The sequence below is a fragment of the Mastacembelus armatus genome, chromosome 9 (assembly GCF_900324485.2).
Source record: "Mastacembelus armatus chromosome 9, fMasArm1.2, whole genome shotgun sequence".
Lineage (NCBI taxonomy): Eukaryota > Metazoa > Chordata > Actinopteri > Synbranchiformes > Mastacembelidae > Mastacembelus > Mastacembelus armatus.
This window is the reverse complement of record NC_046641.1, coordinates 9565342-9589931: the sequence shown is the minus strand read 5'-3', so window position 1 is coordinate 9589931 and position 24590 is coordinate 9565342. Positions and strand designations below refer to the sequence as shown.

The 24590-nt window shown below is 39.6% G+C and overlaps 1 protein-coding gene across 1 annotated transcript in view; it reads right to left on the bottom strand.

Annotated features, from left to right (window-relative positions):
* The window catches only part of trpm3 (transient receptor potential cation channel, subfamily M, member 3), a 122542-nt gene extending 114063 nt beyond the window's left edge, over positions 1-8479 (bottom strand). The window contains 1 exon segment of the mRNA XM_026321317.1: positions 8276-8479. Coding sequence (XP_026177102.1) covers positions 8276-8479 — 204 coding nt within the window.
* Positions 8480-24590: the final 16111 nt, after the last annotated feature.

The following is a 24590-nucleotide window of genomic DNA, read 5'->3' as shown; positions in this document are numbered from 1 at the left end:
AACTCTACATGATACTTCGCTGTTTCCACGCGACTGTTGCTACGAATGTCAGTCAACACCCTTCACTCACTCCCACACACAAATATATTTGAACTTCTATCTTTGTAAGGACACTCTTTGACATAGCAATTTACAATAACCTAAACCATCACTAAACTAACAACTAAATACCTAAGCCCACCTCTAAAAACCTAATTCTAACCTGAACCCTAAATGCAAAACCAAAATGTCCTCACTGCAATAGAAATACGCTCAGAATAGTCCTCACAAAGAAAAAAATACATATATACACACACACACTCACTCACACCATCACTGCCTTCAAATAACCAGCTTATTTATATTACTGGTGTGCCAGTGAAACATGTCTTAAGCTGATTAAAATGTTGGGGACTTAAATGTGTTGGCATGCCAGCAATCCAGCCTCAGGTTTGTTATGACTCTGTCCCCCCCCAAGCAGCATGCTAAGAGAAAGTGTAATGAAAGTCTCAGGTGTAAGATGACAATTTCTGAGAGAGGCAGACCACAAACTAAAGAAAAAGACATTTATGTATTTTTGTTTTGCTGTTTATTGTTACTCTGGTTTAGTTGGTGCTGTGGTTACAGGACAGAGTTGAGACTGATGTGTTCATATTCCTACAAGTCTGTTTCTGTCTGCAACTCACTACCTTTTCTCTATGTGGCTCTCTTATCTTTTTCTTTTAATTAGTGTGAGGTGAATTACGATAATGTATAAATAGGCCATGGATCCAATCCACCCACATTTGTTTACTGTGTGGTACTATGAAGTATGCCTCTATGAAAAGAACCTGTAGGAATGTGTATTTGAAAATGACTCATTCTAAAAATTAAACATAGTTGTTATAGTTATAATTGATAAAAAATAGGAACTTTAGGGGTATTAAGAGCTAAGTCCTTTAATATTTTTAAAACATCAGAAAAACAAACTGACCACCAGTATTACAGAGTGTAGGTTCTTTCCTCATAAATCTTTAATTGGGTACAGACACACAAATTTGACAACAGCATAATGTAATTTTAGCTTACTGTCAAGTTACTTATAGAATTAACGTTAATGAGCACCAACTTTCTTGACCTGCCACCGTTTATGTTGTTATTTTTCACCAGCGAAAACAACGGCGCCGACAGATTTGGCATTTGTGGGTAACGTTATTTAGATACATAAAAAATATTTTATTGTGCAGCTGCAAATTGTCAAAAGCCTATAGCTTTTAACTTTTTACCTAAGAATGAGATTCACACTTTTGTCTAATTACTTTTGTGGGTGAGTTTTTTTGTTTTTGTTTTTTTTAATGCTGCACTACTTTTAGCCTGAATATCCTCCGTTTCTTGCACAGCTCAATATTTATCATATTCCATTGCTTTTCACTACACATTGTCCTGAAAAAGGGAAAAGGAGACTTTCTCTCTTTGCAGATGACTTTTCTCTCTCCTAACTGAAATTGCGCTATCCCACCCATCTTATCCAACTGTTTGTGTTGCTCAACAGCTGGGCCATCCATTTGGACTGTTGTCATGTTATTCAATAGCCCGTTTGGGCTTCACATTATTATTATGGGTCAGTAGGTCTCTACTCACCTACTGGAACCTACTAGAAGGTTCAGTAGGTCATTTATATCCTAAAGATCTTCATTGTCGTCATCACATACATTACGTAGGTTACGTTCTTCAAGCACGACAAATTTATATTTATATCAAAGTTAAATTTAGCCATTAAAATATGTTAGCTAGGTTTAGACAATGAAACATCTCAGTTAGGGTTAGGAAATAAAACGTCTTGGTTAGCTTTAGGCATTAAAATGAAAAAAAAAAAAAACCAAAAAAAAAAAACGTAACAACGTATGTCAGCTATGTCCGTTGCTAATGCTCATCACCACTGACTCTCATTGCCCCTAGTAGGTGTAGTATGCTCCTACTGACCTATATAAATAGGGCTGATGTACGCTGATGATGCCTATTCAATAGTAAGACAACAGTCAAATCAGCTGACTGGGCGCATTCTTGTCTGTCACAGTGTCTTAAACAAACTGACAACATGAAAGGATTTACTGTAAGGGATGGTGTCAATGAGTTTATTACAGTGACAGCAAGAAAGATGTTACCAGCTTAGGTAACTAAGCTTAGGTTAGCTTTGAAAGTGGACATTTTGGGAGCTCAGGCAAGAGAAAACTTGAGACCGGAAAATCTGAACAGAAACAAAAAGTTTTACTGAGACAGTAGAAGTGTTAATAGGACTCAAGCAAATGCTATTACCAGACCATCTGTACTGTTCATCTTTCTTCACACTCTTAACACTACCTTGAAGTGGCCAGCCACATCACCCACATATGTCAGTAAACTCTCTATTGTTAGTTGCCCAATCTGATAAAGCTGAGAACTCACACACTTTGATGTCCAGGTTAGAAAAATGATGGTGTCTTTCACAGCAGAAACCACAAGGGGGCACAAGAAGCCCCATATCGGCATAGTCAGAAAAAAAATTAAAGTTCTAAAATATATATTTTATCCTCCTGAGACCCAGCCGATTCATTTATGTCCTCTGTAGTGGACATAGGACACTGATCCCTGGCCTTTCCAACATCATCTTATGTATTTGGGTGGGATGAGGGGAACTTTGTTTTCATGCTGAGACAAAATGGAGACTGCAGAGGACATAAATGAATGAGCTGGGTCTCAGGTCTCATACGACATTCATACAAAGACAAATAGGTTCATGGACAAGCTGCAAATACATATGAAGCCCTAACATTTCCAAATATGAATCCATCCACTTTGCATCAAACATAACTTCACTGTGCATATTTAAATAAAAGTGAAAGATATAAAGCTGTATAAAAGCACAGATGCAACTGAAGCTTTACTGCTGTTTACATTTGGTTTTCTGGTGGAAAAAAAAAAAATATATATATATATATAGTATTTTAAACAGATAGTGGTTTGGTAAGTTTTGTCTTATTTTTGCTTTTACTACTGGACATTATCCAGGGCATGAGGGAAATAAACTTGCACTGCAGCATCTGCAGAGCACTGACTACGTTCTTTGTTACAGTTACTAAAATGTGCAGTTGAGAAAACATAAGCAAAGTCAAAGGTATAGAGAGGACACTGAATAATTGATAAATTTAATTTTGATAAAGAATATTTGCAGGAATAATACACCGAATAAACTCAAAGCATTGGAGAGAAAAAGAAACTGCAGATGAAACCAATAATACCCAAACCATGTTGTACTACATTATGCAGAGTATGTGAGCCAGTACACAACATCAGGTCAGTCAGTCCTCTCTCTCCACCAATTATCTGACACTACAACAGTGTCAGCATGCGTCAGCATAAATCAATATTTTTCTTAATCTTTCTGTATATTTGTTTCTGCTATTACAAGTAGATTTTTTAAACTACTGGCAAACTGGGAGAAATAGTTGTTTAGCTTTAGCTGAAGCCTTATGATATAATAGTTCCTTTATGATCACTGGTGATGCTTTTGAGGGACACTTTGTTGAAATCATGGAGTATTATGCTGTCTGATGACTTTAACTATAATGTTATTTTATTTCTTTCACGGTTGCCACAGAAAATGAACTTCCTGTGAACAGAGTTAATTCTGAACATGTATTAACCTTTTCCAGAACCAAAATGTGCTTGATCGTGGTACCACAAAAGCAAATGCCAGGTTTCCTACTATAACTCACAGAAAACACACTTACCCGTGCAAGTCACTGATCTTTGTTCTAAACGAATCTCTCTCTAAAAAATGACAATTCGCTGAAATATTAACCATTTCCAGAGGACCCGACAAACCTCTTTGCTTCTTTACGACCTCTGCCTTATAGAATAATATCACACTTGGGTTCATTGTAATGAGAATATTACACATGCATTCACACATTTTCAGTTTTGTTTCCCTTGAGTACAGGGAAAAGAACAAATTGAATTTTTAACAAAACTGAACCTACTCTCTGTAGAATGAAGCTAATAAAAACCAGCAGTTCTACTGTGTTTGCAGAGTAAGTACATGCACAGCATTGTGCAAGAACAGAGATCAGAGGTCAGATGGAGAGCTTGGAAATATATAATGATATCGTAAGGTACTGTTTAATCGTGATGTACAATGGCCCTTAAGCTGAACATTAAACCAGTAAAAAATACACTGTTTTTAGCCACTTGAGGCCATTTTTAACAAGATGTGACAACACTGACATATCATCACCTTTGGAGCTGAGTGTGGTCAACTTATTAGCAAGCAGCTTGTTTACACACGCAGCAGTACATAGCAACATTCATTTGGAGCCATGTTTCTGGCCATCTGGCAAATATAAGCCCAATTTTATTTTGGCTCTTGTTTGAGAGAATATCTGGCTCTTCAGCTGCTAAATGCTTCATTATGATGACCGGTTGGTCTCTAACTGTGTCTGTCTGCTAGCGCTGAACAGTGAAGAGTGGGGTTTTAAAGCTTTTTCACAGAAAACATGATGATACTAGAGCGGGAACAGTGAGGATAAAACAATAATGGCCAGACAGCTAAACAATGAGTTGAGCTGAAACACACCATAAAACTCCCTCGAGCTAAAGGAAGCAAGTGTGTTTTACATTTGATTGATGGAACGTGAGTTCAAGTTCCTGTGTTTCATTTTAAAACACAATTTGGTTAAACCTTTAATTGGTTAATTTTCCTAACATGAAAGAAATCTCAAGAAACACAAGCACCAATGAGCTTAATAAGTGCAGCTAAGGACCACTGAGGAAAGGAGACAAATGGGCTATGAGAGCCTTCAAATTTAAACTGTCATACCAGGGGTGATCACAATGGGCAAAATGTCTGCTTTCAAAACTAATGTGGATCCGCTGTGACATGAGATGAGGTTGATTACAGCCAAAAGCATCAGGGTAATGGTGGGAGCTGCAAGGCTTTAACACTACCATCCTATTTCAAATTGCCATAATCTCCAAGGGAGAGTCCTCATGACAAAATGTTCACACATTAAAATACACACACAATCACACATGCAATTTAAACCTGAAAAACATGTCAGTCGTGCTGTAAAAGGGAGAGGGAATTTCTCTAGCTGTACAGAGCAGAAGGCCTTCATGATCCACAGATGGCTTGATGAACTGCAGGGCACTCACAAGCTGTACCACACACTTCATCTCTAGATACTCAAAAACTCACACATACAAAAAAGACCAGGACCAGCAAGTGGAAAAGAGTAGATGAAGAACAATAACAAACAGCAAAATACAAGACTGATATAATCTCATGGCTACACTGGCTCAAAACCACAGACCAAATCTGGTGTGGAAATCTGTGAAACACTAGAGTATTAAGCTATACTATTTCATCTGAAAGGTCATTATATTATTGACATGACCCAGAGTAAAGATTATTTCACAAAAAAATGCATCCCTGGAAACTGTTCTACATTTTAAAGCCCATAAACATTTTTCAATGCACACGTTTCAACAGGTTATAACAGGAAAAGCGTAGGTGTAATTAATTTACATGATTTAGCAGTTTCCAGAAATTCCAATAAACGACCTGCATAGCCTGTGCATCTAACTGAGAACAACAAGGAGTACCAATTCCTGCAGGAGCAGTTTTACAGCCATTTACAGCAGCACTGAATCTCTTCTATGGGAATAACTGTTCCCATGGGATGTAACTATGTTAGTATTATAGAGCTAATTGTAAAGGTAACACTTCTATTCCTAACTAGTCAAGAAGCTGGGCCTAACATAAACAGGATGTTATATAACAGGCAATCCTTTATGTTTGGTAAAACCATGAAATACTCCCAGATCACTGCTCATGTGAAGTAATGTTTATAAAAACATTTGACACTAAATTGTCCGTAGGTGTGAACGTGAGTGTTTGTCTGTCTCCGTGCATCAGTCGTGTGATAGACTGGCAATCTGTTCAAGGTGTGTACCATGCTAAAGTCAGCTGGAACTGCTTATAGTGGTATAGATAATGTATAGCTGGAAATGTATTTGTCTACTCCCATGATGATTAGAGTATTGAGACTGTATTAACACTGTGTGTGCGCATACACATATACACACACACACACACACACACACACACACACACACACACACACACACACATATATATATATATATATATATGCACACACACACACAAACATTTGATCAATGTACTTTGATTAACAGCTTGCATATGGTTAATTACTGTCCTATTAAGTGGACAGTATATGTTTAAAAAGTTTCATTTATTTAAAACAAATAAATGAATAAATTGAAATATTTGTTTTGAATTACAGGATGCACATTTCTATGGTAAGTCATCGCTATGAAGGGAATAGAATCAGCCCCACACTAACATACAGTTTTCCTCAGTTGATTTAAAGAGTCAAATTTAAATCCACAGTGTTGAATTCTCTTAAAGCTCTTCACCGTAACTCACTCTATCTGTGCTGGTCTCTAATTCTTCTCATCTTTCAGCCATTCAGCACTATCACGTACTGAATTCTCAAATCTCCTGCAAAGTAATTCTCCATCTCTCACTCACCTAATTTCTATCCTTCACTCTCTATCTTACTTATTCAGTCAGTCACAAAGGATCATTCACTGATTCAGTAAGACACGCACACACGCGCACGCGCGCGCACACACGCACACACACACACACACTCACACACACTCACACCTGGCCATTGCAAATGACAAATCTTTTAAAGTGTCTAGTGATTTGAGATTAGCAAAGGTGTTTTGATAATATCACTATGAGGTTCATATCCAAGCAACACAAATCACAGAGGACCAAGCTTAGCTTCTTTTTATGTACACAGACACAAACACACACATAAAAGCTGCTAAAGACACACACACACACACACAATCTACTGTTAGAAAATATATAATTAAATATTATCTCTCATAATTTAAACTGTTTTTAAAAAATCCACATATCCACAAATCTTTACATGTACATATTCCCTAAACTGGCTGGCAACCCACTACCACTACAGTAAGTGGTTCTTTAAAATACATTTCCTCTGAGGTTTTTATATCAAAATATGCACACAATACAAAATAACACTGGTTACTGGGGCACAACTGAAAACCCAGAAATGGATTTCAAATCTCCAGCCGTGCATATCTCTGTCTCCCACGCATCTCCCAGCTCAGATATCACTGCCAAATATCGCCCCACAGATTGGCTAAGTGTGATAGTCCATGAGCTTTCAGCCTTCTCCAACTATTCTGACCTTGTTCCAAAAATATCAGTGAAGTTTATATTTTAAAAATAGTCAATGGGACCCCAGATCCATATCACAAATTTCATCATCGCCATAAGAATGGAGAATATTTTCCCATCAACCTGAAAGATGCTTCTGAGAGACATCAGTATATACCCATTTTGAAGCACTAAAAACCCCCAACACCTTGGAGCAGGTGCAGGAGTCAAGCAGAAATATGGGCGGTTAAACAACTGTAGAGAAGAAAATAAAAGGAAAAACATAGCAAGACCCAATTAAGTTCCACTGTATGGCTTTTTTCAGTTTTCTCTATAATTCAACAGGCTTCATGACAATAAATCTAAAAAAAAAAAAAACAATCAAATACTAACAATTGCACTGAGTCTTCTTGTTTTATCATACACAAGTATTGTAAGTGCAGTGGTTTTCTTATCCAAAGTAGGCAGAGGCCCCTCCAATAATTTGATCTGATGATATTCATTCCCTCTTTTACTGTGGTAAAAATGTTAAATCTAAACTTCTCAACACTCCATTAAGTCTAACGCATAATATTGTCTTTCAGAAGATCACTACCATGCAAATGGCACAATTTTTTTTTCTGTATAAAACAAATCCATACCCAAACATAATTTTTTGTTCGTATGACAGTAAGCTACCTGGTTTCCAAGGTAACAGGTAATAGAAGAAAGTGCAAAGCTAAAAACTGCATAGTACAAAAAAACAGTGTCTTGCTTAGGACAACGTTAGATGCTGTGTATCACTCCTGAACTGGTAACCAAAGGCAATGAATAATCTACTGAGGATTTTGTTGTTTAAATCTAAATTACCAACCTGGTGAACTAACCAAGTTAGCCGTTCAAATTCTTCTACCCCATTTTCCTCCTCCTCCCTCCCTCTTGCTTAACTCCCTCCCAGGAAAAGCAGTAAGTTGCCATCAGCCTTTCCTGTCCCATTTTCCTCCCAGCACCCATGTTATTATTTACTCTGTGGGGGAACATGTAGAGAGGACCTGTGTATCCTTTGAAATATCTTACCGGTGGCTGCTGAGAGTTGAGCACCCCCCTCTTGGTGGACCCCCCTCTGGAGCTGAGCCTCTTCCATGATTCAGAGAAACGCCCCCTAGTGGTGGGACGCCCGGGCCCCGATGTCCCAGATGCAACAGATGAATCATCTCGTGTGGAGAATGGCCGGTCCCTTCGCAACTCCCTGCGTTCGGCCCACTTCTTCTTGGAAGCCATAGGTGTTAAGATTTTGGGCGATAAGACGTGGGAAGCAGGGCAAGAGGAGGTTGTTCTTTAATCAAACTAGTGCCGCAGGTGGCATCTTCACTTCCGTCTTAACTCTGCTGCCTACTGACCTAGCCTGATTCGCCCAGCCTTTTTCACTGTGAAAGATTTTGCAAGAGAAATTTCCAACTCTTTTCCCTGTTTCTTTTACTTTCACACCTCTTCTGATCTGTTGATCAAAAGGAGTGGGACAGAATATCTTCACCTGTTCAGCTGCACTCCCGTGCTCTTCTTTTCTTCCCTGTTGCCCTCCACTGGCAGGGATGAGAGTCGGAGAGGTGGCGAAGCAGAAGGTGCTGTCTGCACCCTGTTGCATGTGCTGTTACTGAGGCTTGGCCGTTGATGCTGTTTTCCCTCCTCACGACGAGAGAGAGAGAAAAACAGGGAAACAAGGCAAGGGGGAGAGAGAGGGAGGTAGGGAGGAGGAGGGGATTCAAGGGCTTGATATTCAGATCCGGGTGAGAGGGGCTTCAAGGCAGAGAAAAAAAATAAACCAAAAACCAGAAAAAAGAGCAAATGACAGCAAGATATGGTGGAGAGGGTAAAAAAAAATGCTACCAAACAAAGAAAACAAAGAGATAAGCAGGGGTCTCTGGAGTGCAGGGTTGCTGTTGAGTATAGCGCAGAGCCGCTTTAAGCTGACTGAGAGGCACAGAGACAGACACCCTGTTCAGTAAGTCACTCTCTCACTGTGAACACTGTGCTTTGAATAACCACAGCTACTAAACCTCCATCTCCTCCCTCTCCTCTTTCTCCCCAAGCTTTCATTCACAATCACACTCCCTCCTTCTTTTATGTGCAGGGTGTGTGTGTCTCCCCCTCTTCTTCCTCTTCTTTCTCATCTTCTTTGATGTACATGGTTCACACTTCATGAGTTAAGCCACCTGAACCTCAGTTTCTCTGTTTCAATTGAATAGTAAAGGACGATACCCAATAAAAACAGTAGGTGCAATGTTCTCTGCATTTTCAGTTTCCTGCTGAATTCCTGGTCTTCTTCCACTCTATCACTTCTCGCTGTAGGTCTCCAGAGCTGCTAAACAACATGCCGCGCTGTGGAGTTGTGGAGTTGACAGACGGTGAGAATTTGAATAATTTCTTCAAAATGAAAATGCTACAGTTCTATGAGTGTCTAAAATGTTTCTAACTATATTGGCCTGGGATACGGAAAGAGGATGAGAGACAGAGTCAAAGATGAGCAGAGACAGAGCAAGTGAGACAGCAGGACAGGGACAGGGAGACAGAATAAGGAGAGGTGACAGTGTCTGAACACCAGGGACATTCTTGTTGTCGCTCCCAGCAACCACTCACCACCTGGGAGTACACTCCAGTGTGTGTGTGTGTGTGTGTGTGTGTGTGTGTGTGTGTGTGTGTGTGTGTGCGTGTGTGTGTGTGTGTGTGTGTGTGTGTGTGTGTTTGGGTGAGAGAGAGCAAGATCATATAGCTGAGCAAATGAGAGATGGAGAAAGTAAAAAAAGAAAAGACAAAATCTCCCTGAAGGATAAGGGTTGGAAGAGTGAACAAATGATGGCAGGAGAGCTGGCAAGGCAGAGAGACAGTGGGAGTACAAACACAAAATGATGCTGGGGCAGAAAGATACAGAACAGTCACAGGTGTAACTGACAGTAATTTATTATTATTACTATTAATCAATTTGTTGATTCATTTAAAAAAAAATAATAATGGGCATCTATTTTCACCACAGATTAATTGTTTCTGTCTCATTTAAACAGAAGTTCACTGGTTCCAGCTTCTCCATTGATTTACAGTTTAATTAACCTACATCGTGTTGGTCGCAGATACAGTGAGACTTATGAAGAGATCACTGTGTTTTGTGGGAAGCTGTGATCACACCCTCTATTTTCTGACATTTCATAAATAAAACATCAATTCGATTAATGGAGAAAACAATCAGCAAAGGTACCAGTAAGGAAAAATGACTAATCATTGCAGTACTACTGAACAGTGACATCTGTAGAGGACATGTCCTCTACAGTGACAGATGTTTATCCTGTGTACAAACTTCAGTTATTGTAATTTTTTTGTTTTCATGTTAATAGTAAAGTATCAAAGTTAGATTGATTATTTCACTTTACAGACAGATAAAGCTTAATCTTTCCCTAATAAGATAAATAAAGGTTTAATTCAGAGCTTAATCTAAACCTTTGTGACAGGTGTCATTAATAAAACTAATTAACTAGGATGCTAACGATAGCCTTTACAGCTAAATTATTAGTGGCGTTACACTGCTTAGTAAAAATGTGTGTCAGTAATGTTACTTTGTTATCTTACCTTCGGTGTGGGAATATATATTTTCCATGTTACATGCTATAGTTAAAAGTTAAATATTTTCCGATACTGCACTGTCCTTGGCCGAAATATTTTGTTTCCTGAGCCAAAGACAAGGTGCATGTATTTATCCACATGACCAAAGTGGGTCAACATGTTTCTGCGTCGTTGTTCTTTCATCTCTGCTTTGGTCTCCCCTGTGCTGACGTCAGGACTACGGAAGCCGAGAGCGGCCGCGCTTGCGAATTCATAATTTTGATTCAAGATAATATTCAAATTCCCGAGTTACTTATTTCGTTATCTCGAGGTTATTTTCTGTTCAGTTATTTTGTCGAGACAACAGTGGGCAGCTTAAAAATGAGTGTCTGGTTCATGTGGCTTCAGCCTTTGAAATCTGTGCAATATAAACTAAATGGTCTAATATGAGGCAGCACTGTTGCCTCACAGCTAGAAGGTTCCTGGTTCGAAACCCAGCAGGGACCTTTCTGTGTGGAGTTTGCATGTTCTCCCTGTGCTTGTGTGGGTTTTCTCCAGGTACTCTGGTTTCCTCCCACAGTCCAAAAACATGTATGTCAGGTTGATTGGTGACTCTAAATTGCCCATAGGAGTGAGTGTGAGTGTGTGAGGTTGTTTGTCTCTATGTGGCCCTGTGATGGACTGGTGACCTGCCCAGGGTGTACCCCTGCCTATCACCCAAAGAGAGCTGGGATAGGCTCCAGCAGATCCCCGTGACCCTAAATAGGCGGGTATAGATGATGGATGGATGGTCTAATAGGAGTATCTATAACTGATTAGTAATTCAAGGCTAAATGTGTTGCTGTTTTTTGACACATGCTACTGGTCAAAGGTTTGAGAACAGTTTTTGTTGACATTTATGCAGTTTATGTCTCAACAGGCCCACTCTTAAATTAAAGCACAAAACAAATAAAAAATTGGACATAAAAAATCACTGAATCATTTTGTTTGACAAAATTTAATCTAAATTTTTGACTTGCAAAGTAACCACCTGTTTCAGACACAGTTTAGCTCATAACTTTACCCCTGAAATACTTTAAAACACTATAAATGATCATGCAGAACACTTTTCTTTGTAAGGAAAGGGGTCAGATAGTATTTTCAGTAACTGCAGGTTCTGCGTTTTCATGGTTTGCAAAAAATGGACACAGTTCCTCAAACTGTGCCAGGCATGGGTGTGTAAACTTATGAGCACAGCGGTATAACAGCTGAACAGCCTCGTGGTGTGAGTTCTACAACAGATACCAAACATTATTTGGAAAGTTCTTCCCAACACTGTTGCAGACGTCGCACTAATGAGTTGCACTTGTTTTGCTTTCACTCTTCCGTTCAGTTCATCCCAAAACCAGCTCGATGGGGTTTTGGTCTGGAGACTGTGCTGTTGTGGCTTTTGGTCTGCCAGACCTCTTCCTGTCTGTTTCCTCCAGTCTCCAAGTCCATTTTGATGCTGCAGGAAACTTGACTCAAGGACACTTGGCTTTTTTGGCAATTTCTCTAAAGCAAAGACCTAAGACCTTTGTTAATTGTCTTTTCCTCACCATTATGAGAGCAATAGATTACTGTAGAACAATACGGTCCAAATATTACTTAGAGGGTGTTATAACACAGTCTGATCCAGCACGATTTTTATACAGATAGAGGGTAATCAACAAAGGTTGGGGCACCTGGAGGAATAGCATCAACGTTCAAGGCTGAATTTACTTTGATTACTGCAGAACAGCTGTAACTTGTTAACTCATGACTTCTTCCCTTTTTGTATAACTCTGAAATGTACATTATTTTTCAATTTCTGGTCCTTTTTTTCACCTCTGTCCAAGGTGTCTCCCTGCCTTTCACCCAAAGAGAGCTGGGATAGGCTCCAGCAGATCCCTGTGACCCTGGTTAGGAATAAGTGGGTATAGATGATGGATGGATGGATTTATTCAAGCATAAATTGGGTTTCTGGGTCCTTTTTGTTCACGTTTGCAAGTGAATATACTCCCCTAGAAATTCAGAATGAATCATGGCTTTGGACATAATAATTACTTAATCTGTGTCTCAGGTAATTTAACAGACTACTGTAATAATCTGTCTTTTCCACTACACCAGGTATTCATTATCTCGAGAAATAGGCCTTTTATTTTCTCGAGATAATAGCATTAAAAAAAATAATAATTGCAATTATTACACTGCTCTTCTCGGCTCCCTGCTAGCTGCGACTGTAGAGATTGATTTTTTTCACCAGTTGCTTAAATTTGTTTGCTGTGTGATGCTGCAGATTACATGTACAGAATGTAAGACTCCATTAATGTGAACTTATTAGTTAATGTAAAATACTGATTAATGTCCAGGTTTGCTTTCCATTTCGTTGTTGATAATATTTTTATAGAACTATGTGTTTTTTGTCTGCATGAACTGGGGCTGCCAGTGAAAATTGAAGGGTACTCTACTACAGCGCAAGTTGCGGTAACACACACGCACACATTGTTTGATGCATAGCGAATATAGAAACTCCATATGTGATATGAACACACACAGAAATGACTGATGTAATAATTTTTAAAATATATTTTAATAAAAAAGCAAAATTGTAAGATTATTATATTTCTAAACCAATTAGGGGCTAGCTCCCAGTGCCCTGTCTCTGTAGGCTATTACTTGCAACGTCCTGCATTCATGAGAAAAATGAAGACACGGGGCAAAAAAGACAGAAACTCTGTGACAGAATGAAAAACACACTCTGACAGGTGTGTTTAAAGTTCAGAGTATTTGGTGTGTGCTGGTTGACATCTGCCTCCCCCTGTCCCCCAGCACTACCCGCTTTTTTTTTTTACATCAAAGAGCCACCTACGCAAGGTTGTGTAGTTGCCATGGTTACTAACCCGAAAACTTAGATGTTGCATCATCACTGGTTCATTATAATTCACCCATGTATCAACATGAGCTCTCATGTGTAATTTCACACAATTATGTCTATGAAAACACACATCCCCCCACACCTGCAGCAGATACTATGTCTATGCATAAGATGTGGAAATCATATGAAGACATCTTGTTCCAGCTACTACGAGACAGCCATGTGTAGTAATTGCCCTAACACCAAATATATAAATAAATTAAAAACCACCCACAGAGTTGCTCACCTGATCAAATTTTCCTTTATTTCCAGGTCATTTCTTTAAACACATAACTTTCTTTGGAAAGAATTTTTAATTGGATGTCTGATTATCACTTTTTTTTTTCTAGGGTTGTGGAGAGTGTCAAACTCAGACTCTAACAAATTACAGAAAAACTAACGAAAAGAGCAAAGCATGCCCCTGCAGAAGGAGCCATCATTAGCAGAGAAAATAAGAAAAGCTGCTAGCTGCACAAAAAGATTGTGTGTAATCTTCAATACAAATACCAATTATCAGGTTTTCTTAACATGACATTCGTTTTGTTTGTTGACAATCAGAGTCCATGTCTTTCTCATAAACATCACTGATTATTTATTATTGGAGTGCTGCATAGCGATATCTGAATCAAAGCAGCAGAGCTGCAGACTGTATGTTGCAGACTACAACAAAACCATAATGGAGAAAATTCATGTTATTATTTCAGCCATATTTAAACACACAAATTGAGCTTGTGCAACACAGTATTCATCCCTTACTGAACACTATTTGTTCATGCTTTTTATTGTCATCCACTGACTGCTGTAACTCGCTTAAAACTGCCATTGAGTCACATGATGGCAATGTATCCAGAATTCAGCAGCCAGATTATTAACTCCACCTAGAGAAAGTCCTGTTATGTGACATGTCAGGGCCATTTTTGCATCACTGCACTATGCACTGTCTACTAAAGTCTCTTCTCTGTCAGTGAAAAAGTACCCAACTCTGACTGAGCACGAATATCACAGTTAGGAATCTTTGTACTCCAAAAAGCCACTCTAACTTTAAAGCAACATCATATACCCTCATCATAAAAAATAAAAATAAAACAGCAGCACATTAATATGTTGTTTAGTATTCATCGCGGCCTGCATTCACTGTGGAAATGTTTCCGTCCAGAGTTGCATCCTTTTTTTTTTTTTTCCTGAGCTCTTGGTTCATTATGATGCACAGTATTTCTCACCACTGTCCTTTCAGGTTTTACTAATGCAATATTATCTTAAGAAGTAGAAAATTCTACAATGTTGTAAACATTTTTTTTTTCATTTGAAGTGTTGTTGGTAATTAATTATCTGACGGCATCCTGGTGAAATTAATTAGCAGCCATAACAGCAGCTGTTCAGTGAGAGCTTCTAAAAATCACACGTTTTTTTTTTTTTTTTTTTTTCTGATCTATTGTCTGTCTACTGTGTTGGAGCTCCTGGGGCAACAGGCAATGTGTTTCCTACCTTCATCTCTGTACATAGTGGGGTCAGAACTCTTCTGGTATGAGATTTCCTTGTCATTTTCTTCTGGAGAACAAAATCAGAGAGAGAGAGAAAGAAGAAAGTAAGAAAATATTTTTTGTTTTTCATACTGACATGAACATTTCTCTGCGTTTTTGATTCCCTTGCTCATCAAATCTCTGGAATATGAGATTTCAACATGACATTTTGATTTTGTAAGTTGCTAATATTTGTGACATTCCTGATATACTTTTGTCTGAACATTTCAGTTTGCAATTATCCATCTCACACATGATTTTTACCAAACTACAGTCTAATAGAGTTGTCATATATCCAAGTTAGAAAGGATCTGTTGAGTCTGCAGCCTTCACACTGTGAACATGATGCAATGTGTTGAAAACATGCAAACTGAACATGGTTTCATGGGACTAGTCTTGAGCTGACACATTACCTCCATCAGTCATCAGTGTTCCATCAGTGTTACGAAGAGACACCAAATACATGTATCTATTACTGAGAAAGAAAAGACCTGGAGGAAAACAAAAAAACTAAACCTATACAGTATATACTTACAGCACAGTGAGGAACAGCCTGAAATACCAATCCAAATATCAGTATGTCATTGGTAAATGACAAATAATACTAAAATATAGTAGACTGATATAGTATAATGATATATGGTATATAATTTTGAGTTCTATTACACTTGACCAATGAAGAACTACTTGGGTTTTAGTCTTTGTTCATAATGAGGCAGGTGTGACAGCAGCACAGCTCCCACCTGTCACATCTGTTTCCGTCAGGTTTTGTCCATCAACTTTTCAAGCTTCATTACGATCAGCTCTACTTGAGCAGGCTGAGCTGGTTCCGCTGCCTTTACTTTCTTCACTTACTCAATGTTTACTCCCACCGTCAGAGGTTCCCACTCCCGTTAACACCCGTACCTTCATAGTTCTGCTCTGAGGGACATACTTAGTGTGGCACATGGTCACCCTCACTCAAATGAGCAGCACAGTTCAGGATCTCATCCTTGAACATAGAACAGTCTGTATTTAGCGGCTCATCTGAGTCCTTCCTCCAACTTTTGATCTTGATTGATTGATCTTTTCCCAATCAAACATCACCACCAATTCTTTTTTTCACATTACTGTACATTTATGCAAAAAGTCAAAGACATCCCTCGCTCTTATCCTCTCACAAATCCATCTCAATCTTGCAATAAAAATTAGAGATATTAATTGACAATGCAGCATTTTCACAAATTTGCAATTTAGATACTTTGAGCATCTATAGAAAACAATTAAACAATTCTGAAACAAAAAGAAAGTTTCCTCCAAAAAGCAAGAGCTGCTGTGTTTACCCCCACTGGTAATTAGCTTCTTTCTCCTCTGATATCCTAACGCTAATTACTGCTTCCTCTCTCTGTGCGACAGAAAGGTTGGGGATGCATTTTTAAGCAGCCTGATGCCATCAATAATTCACAGCATCCACAGACATTATGAGTGTTTCTGTTTGCCAGAATTTGTGAATTTCTCTCAAGTACGACTCCTTTGTGCATCAAGTTCATATTTACAGATAATATCCTGGTGGGGCATTGCTAGGAGAAAAAGATCAACTAAATCAACACTGTGTACTGTGTGATTTACTGTGTTTGTTTTTCACCCTGCAACAGAGGTACAACTCCAAAAATCAAAAACCTACCACAAAAAAAAGACACAATAAGATTAGAACCATATTCTATCTTCTTGTTTCGATCTTTCTGCAGCTGCCTGTAATGCAGCCGTGAAGGACTCAAGCTGTCTAGCTGTCGAGCTGTAACAGCAAATGATCCAAAAGCAAATGCAGCCTGTAGAGAAGTGTCACCAAAACTGTCCATACGGCTGCTGAAACACCCACACATCTCACAAACTGTTTGACAACAATCTAAATGACAGCCAGCAAACCCATGATATTTTCAATATGTTCCTAAAATGATGCATTTGTAATTTGTGTGTGTGTGTGTGTGTGTGTGTATGTACTTATGTGTGTGTGTGGGTTTGAATGACTCAATACTTTTGGCTCTACACACATACTGTACATTAATAAGATACAGCTCATCTGCGTCAGAGCAACAGTCTGACTTGATTCAGCTTGGAGGCGAGTCACTAATCAGTGGATCACGGAGACGAATCCAAAGTCCACCCTCACACATGAAGCTCACACAGATACACAAATTCCCTCTGTAATGACAACTCCCCACTCAGGGAGGATTACCCAGGACATGGCCGAGTCATCTGTCTTCTTCCACTCTGCCAGACAGAGTGGAAGAAGTTTTCTGCCAGAAAAAACTACACTTGGTTCTCAGTTATCAATGTGTCAGGGAATGCAGTTACACTATGTTGTAGCTGAGGCTTTAAAAAGGTATGAAGGAGAAATCTAAACATCACAAATGACAGGCTCTTACATTAATCTGCTTCAAAGTCCAAAGAAAAAAACACTTTAATGATTTAAGGTTGAGACAACTGTAAAAAAGACAACCACTCTGTTTAGGGGACAGAGAATCCCTCAAAGGCTTGTTCTAGAGAAATATGCCAAATCTGTGTTTTAACAGACTAACAGGGAGCAGCCTACTGAGAATGATTTATACATAGACAGCATATGGTTACTTCAGTGCCCAACGGCCAACAGATGGAGGGGCAAAGCAATTTGGGGAGACAACTATGATTTATTTAGCAAACCACTTCTGAGCATTGATCTGTTATTACGGTTTACATGTAATTTTTATGATCTCTCCATAGTAATTGAACCCATGAACAAAGCTCAGGCAGCAATACTTCCAAGAGTAACACTTTTGTATACTGGCAAAATAACTGGCTCATCACTAACTCATCCTCACTACTTTTCTCCCAACTTTGATTTGCTCAGATTTTCTGTGTACATGTAAAATCATAATCATTGGCCTCTGTGTCACAATGTCAAAGACTTCATCTCCCAGAGAGCATTCAAATTCAAAATGGCCAATGTCTTACCACTCTGAAAGTCTTTGAGCCTTCTTTGGGAATCCTCTTCTGAGCAAAGATCCTTCTTCGCTTTAAAGACAGAAAGCTGTAGAGCTGGGTAGGTTCTCATACAGATGAGGACAAAGCCAGATGATTGGAGGCAGAGAGAAATGGCGGTTGAGAGAAGATGGCTGGCTCCAGGAGTCAGGAGCCACAGGTGGCAAGACGCCCCTCGGCTAGTGGAGGCGTGTTGGAGGACAGGGCATGACGCAGTCTCTGTACGTGTGTGTGTCAGTCAATCTACAGCAAAACGCATCTGTAGATCCAGGAGATGTGCCACGACAAGGAGAAAGATCCAGATATTCCACAATCATCTTGTTGCAGCCTCAAAACCAAAACAAACCTTCTTCTGCCTCTTATCATTACAGGTAGTGATCTAAAACTCTCTCACTGATAATCTGGTTAAATGGTTGTTATGGCAAACCTTGTCTGAGCCTGAAAACCCTGAAAAAAGAAAGAAGATAAAGAAGCAGTTGTCTTCTTGAGTTGCACCTCTATGCAAAACTTTTCTCATCTGGCAGCTCCAGGGGTTGAATTAATTTCCAAGGTGATGAAAATGAAACATTAGCGTTCCTTTTCCTCCAATGACAAGAGGCAGCTCCTCTGCTCTTCCTCACATGGTGATGTCTTTGGACCTTTTTAAGCTGGCGAGGCCTTGTGTTTCAGCAGAGACAAGGAAAAGAGAATGAAGATCAGGGTGTTAGGGAGGACCTGTCTCTGCAGATCTGGCTGCTGTCTGGGCCTGATGAGCATCTGGCAGGTGGAACGTCATCAACACACGTACCTTAGTTACAGTTACTCTGAGGGGCTGCAGGGTGGGAGACTTGGTGTGTATGTGTCACCTCCAGTGATCCAGACCCTTTGAGCATCTCACCATGGCAGGTTGCTAGGTGAGGCTGTTACAATGCCCACCCCGAAACCTTACCTCCCCCCCAAACAAACACACAGACACATACGGCACCCAACCCCCCCCCCCAACCCACGCGCACTGCGCATAGTGTGATGGAAGTACGGTTAATGACAGCAAATAAAGAAAAGTAAACAGTGGGTGGCCAACGAGTGCTAATTTAGTTCAGTGCTCTGCTATGAATAAATGAAGAGATCACTGGGACGCCACAGCAACAGGGGAGGGGTTGTGTTGTGGGACGACAGCGAAGGCCCCCTGTCAAGCCGCTGATCATTTTAGGGCCCTGAGATGGCTCTGGGTTGTCTGGAAACCTGAGCATGCCATGACATAACATCTCACTTGACTGACTGGAATCCAGCAATAACAAATCTTTTTGTTCACTTTCCAGTACCTTAACTCATTGGCTTTATTATTTTTTTCATTTTAATCCCAGTTTTCAAACAAATATTCCCTTTTTCCTGCTCTCCGCTTTGCTTTCCTGCCTATGCATCCTCTTGTTATCCCTCTCTTTTTCCTTCCATTGCATTGTCTCCTCAACCATCATCGCTTGTCAGTGCCGGTGCAGCAGTGAGACTGTAAAAGGGCTCAATTGTGGTCTGTCGCATCAGGTACAAACTGGTACTGTTCAGGGCCTCGTTCGTTTCCACGCTGTTCCATCATGCAACCATGAACACCTGCCACAGCACACGCACTGTAAATACACTCCCGCCATCAACATGCCTTCTCAAGCTTTAAACTCTCAAATAGACCTCAAACATGTTCAAATCCAGAAAGAAAGATGGGTCTCAAAATAAAGAGGTTATTGCGACACAAAAAAGAAGCAGTGCTGACTTTTCATGAGCAGTAGTTTTAAATGGATTGGTGTGACAACACACACACACACACACACACACACACACACACACACACACACACACACACACACATACACACAGCTGACCAGCCTCATATCAATGTGGTTTTAATAGAGATTCATATTGTTTAGGGTTTAGTATGTGATTGAAGTGCAAGATCAATATAGACAACTGATCAACACTGCAAAAGCAGACAATATTTAAGCCTTTGAATCTCACCTAAGGACACACAAAATCTATATCTATTTAGAAAATGTAGTGGTGACCGGCTGATGGCACAGCTTCCCCTGAATGACAGAGAAATCACACACACAACTACACTGAGCTTGTGTCACTTATTGAGCCAGTCATGGTAAGTAAGGTTAAAGTGCCTCAGAGGATTTAACCTGTGATCTTTCTATGTTTGAACCTAGAAATCGCTTTTCTTTCTGGTTAGTGGATCAGATGTACAGTGTCAGTGGCAGCCTGGAGCAGGAGTATTCAGCAGAGCAGCAGGCCCTGATGTTTGGTCAGACACAAATCTTGTTTCCTTTCCCCAGAGGACAGTTATTATCTCAGTTTGGTAACGACACTACATGTCTCAACCTGATTTGTCTCAACAGGCAATTGGTTTCACAGCAAGGATTAGTTTAGTTGGAGATTGAAGTTGGCACCATCAGGCGTGATTACTGCCATTGCTAGCATCATTTTCATAGTCATCATCATGACTGCCAAACACTAATGGCTTCGTATTTCCATAAACACTGTGAGCTGCAAAAGCTTCTGGTACGTCCTCAGCCATGACACAAATCTGTAGATTCTCTTGAAAGTAGCCTAAAGAGCTGGCAAGAGCCAAAACAACTTCAATAAGGTCATTTCATCCACACAAAATAAACATGTGATTTGATGAAATGAAAACATCTTTTAAACACATGGAACAATTATTTCATTTGCAGTTGTCATCTGGGTAACGTTCAAACACAGTGCACAAATCAGCTGGGACCCACTGGAAGTTAGGCTTTAAAAATCCCATGCTGAGTTTTAGCATTTAAATATCTCACAGCCCCTGAGTCCCGACACACAACACGTAGCCACATATTAAATGAGGGAATGATGAAAATACAAAGTAAGCACTTCTGACAATAAATAACTACATCATAATCCTGTTTTTATTGCATTTCCTGGGGCCTGATTAGCCAGCATCATGCTGCGTGGAAAGTACACAGCATATTTTCTAGTAAAAGCTCTGACTGGGACAAGGGTATAGCCATCTCTCCCACACCTATTCATCAATAGGTAGATAAGGTTAATTCACTGTCTAAAGGGCTGGGGAACTGATGAACCATTTGATGTTAAAGGGTAATTGACTATGTCTGGGTGGTTTTGTGGGTGATGGGAGATCAGGACATTATCGGTTTGTGCGTGTGTGTGTGTGTGTGTGTGTGTGTGTGTGTGTGTGTGTGTGTGTGGAGGGGGGGGGCTATCACTCTCAGAAGCAAAGATATGTCAACATACTGTCAGAGCAGATTACAGATATAATTAAAATATTCTCTCTGTGACCTTAAAGCAATCCCACCCACCTGCCTGCGTATTGACTCATCAGTACGTACCAGAGCTGTTTGTGGTCAATTTCTATAACTGGCTGCTTTGCAATACACAGTCCAGTGCTGGAAGAAGCCAAACAAAAAGTGTGCCTGGCAGACGCATACTCTAACGATGATCCTACATCCTGTTTTGTATTGCCACCGAAAACAATTTTTTATTGTGTGACAGCACGTGAGTCTCTTCCTCACCTTCTCTGTGCGACAGCACTGAGCAGAGAGGAAACTGAGGCTGGACTTGCAATCAAAAGCTCCCACTGACCCCAACCTGCATGTCTTTGTGTGCCACTTTGCTGCTGTTACTGTGACATTAAGCAGACAGGAGGTTTACACTACTCCTTAGGGCAGCGAGGACACCAGGAGAGGGGTTGCCATGGAAACGGACCCCTACATGGCTGTCAGAATTGTTTAATTATTCACAGCCACCATCACTGAGCATCAGCGGGGAATCAGCTGGAACCGCTGAAGTGACTGAATGGTGAGGGATTAAAATTATATGATGTGCAGAGTTGAGGAATCCAGATAAACTTACCTTGAATATACTAAACTGCTGGGCTGTAATGCTCCTCTGTGGACTGGGTGGATATTTTATTCTCTGAATCCCCAATTCATAACTGCGCAAACACACACACACACACACACACACACACAAGTAAAATACTGATCTAAAGGCAGGCAGAAAGCTACTCTTTCTCATATCAGTGGACATGTCAATTGTTGCTGCTGGCGTATATTTCACTGAATAAAAATTTGCTCATGCATTTTAAAAGAGTATGCACTTGTATGTGTGTTTCTATGTTAGTTAAGGTCATGAATGTCAGATTCTGACATTATATGTGTGTATATTTATATTCACATATGTGCTTGCTACCTTTTATAGGGTGGCTTGCTCATTTAACTTTTAGAAGAAGGATCGCAAAGGGTAGTAAGTAGGTGCCTGGTACTATTAACTACTAACAGAAACTGAAGGGCCATAGCTATGCCCTCTCAGCGATATACAGTATACCACATTATGGCTACCACCCACACTCCTGCACACACGTCTCTAGAGTGACATATTTTTAGCGTTGGCATTTCTTTAATTGTATTTGCATATTTCTAAAGAGCATTACATAATTAAACACAGCTCTAATGAACAGTCAGTCCATCCATGTGACTTAAAAACATAATCAAAGGATTCAAAAAATAAAATTATACCACAAAGATCACCCCTGATGGTAATATTCTCAGTATCTGCACGGATAATGGCTCACTGTAAAAACGCAGCCTAAAATGCAGGGTTCAGTAGATGATCTGAGAAACAATGAGAAACGTGCAGTGTAATCCCACCACTGTGATTTTTTTCCCTCCTTATGGCAGATGCCTGTGTATCATAAAGAGCTTCTGTCCTCTTGTGCATCATTTTGCCTGCAAACTGTGCCACACCAATCTGTCCCCTCTCATTTTCAGAATGGTGTGAAGTGTGTGGGAGCACTATGTCTTCACGGTAAGCGACTATTTTATGGACAAGTAAATTCACTATCTGAGCCATATGGTGGACTGTGGGCTGTTAGGACAGAATTGTATTTCTTTAGGCAGTGTCAGTTTTTATATCTTTTTCTTGTCAGAGCTTCACACATAAGCACACACAGAAACAATCAATCTCACTAGCAGCAGGAGCATGATGTGTTTGATTTAATGAGGCAGTTGCCTGAATCTTTAAACTAGTATTTATCAGTCTGCCTTACATGTGTTTGTGTGAACACAATTTCAGAATAACTTGTCTGCATTTATCATTTTAAACAGCACCCTGATTCTTGCCATTTATTATTGGAGAGAAGATGGTAACCCTGATCATTGAAATGCTACTATATCCCTCTGTACAGGCAACTGATGGTGGTAAAATAAATGGTGATGGTTGTTCTCAGGCTAAACTTATGGTTTTATGAGCATACTAAAAGGTAGCTTAGCGCTCAGTTTTAGCCAATATGAATTTAAGGAAGACAGGAATTCCTCAGAAATGGCAAGGCTGCCCTCAAGTGGTGAAGGTATATGGTGCAAATAAAAAGACTTGTTTGCATTTGTCAGATATAACATGCAGGATGCCATTCCCTTTAAGCTACTAGTATAAAGAAATAAGGAAAAAATAAAATATACAATTTCAAAAAGCATAAATGTTTATTTAACTGGCAATTTCATAAACAATGTCAAGTTTCCATGTTGAAACACTTGACTTCAGTTCTTCCAAATGTCTGGAAAAACAGTAAATACATATTGACCTGTTTTCATCAAGTTAATCAATAAACACCATGTTCACAAAGCTCACTACGAATTAAAAAAAAAAAAAAAAAAAAAAGAACAATTCTTTAAAGCATCAATTGAAAAAAAAAAAGCAAGGGATGGAAACAACTTTCTTTCATTCGTTCGCTCTTTTTAACAGTAGAGTGGTTTAAAAGGACACTAGGTAATTGCTTGTCCCCTTCCGGTCATATACTCACACAGGCACACACATACAGTCACAGAGGGGTACTTATTACTGCGCAGTGGGGGAGCCCTGCTCACATCCAAACACCCTTTAAAAGAATATATACTGTATGTCTCAACATAACGCCTTGTACGTTAGAGCTGGTTTATGATCTGTATGTGTTTTACATCATACTCAGTGTTGTACAGGCAGGGTAGACATCTAAAAAGGCACCCCTTATTCATGTAATGTATATAAACACTGTTTACAACTGAGGCAGATAAAAAGTAAAACATTCCCCTTTGTTTGAAAAACAACAAAAATAGAATATGTATATTTGTGCTGTACTTGTGGCCGGCACTTGAGACGTCATCACTGTGAAGCGATAAATTAAAATGTGACATAAAAGATCCAGTAAGTCCGTAAAAGGTGCTTTAGTTGTACAGCTGCACGATGATCAGAGGAGGTTTTCCAGTTAAAGATTCAGTTGTTGCAGACATCAATTAAAAAGCTACAAGTTGTGTGTATGAAAACTGGTGGAAAGAAAGTAACAACCTCTATACAGTAATAACTATCATAATCT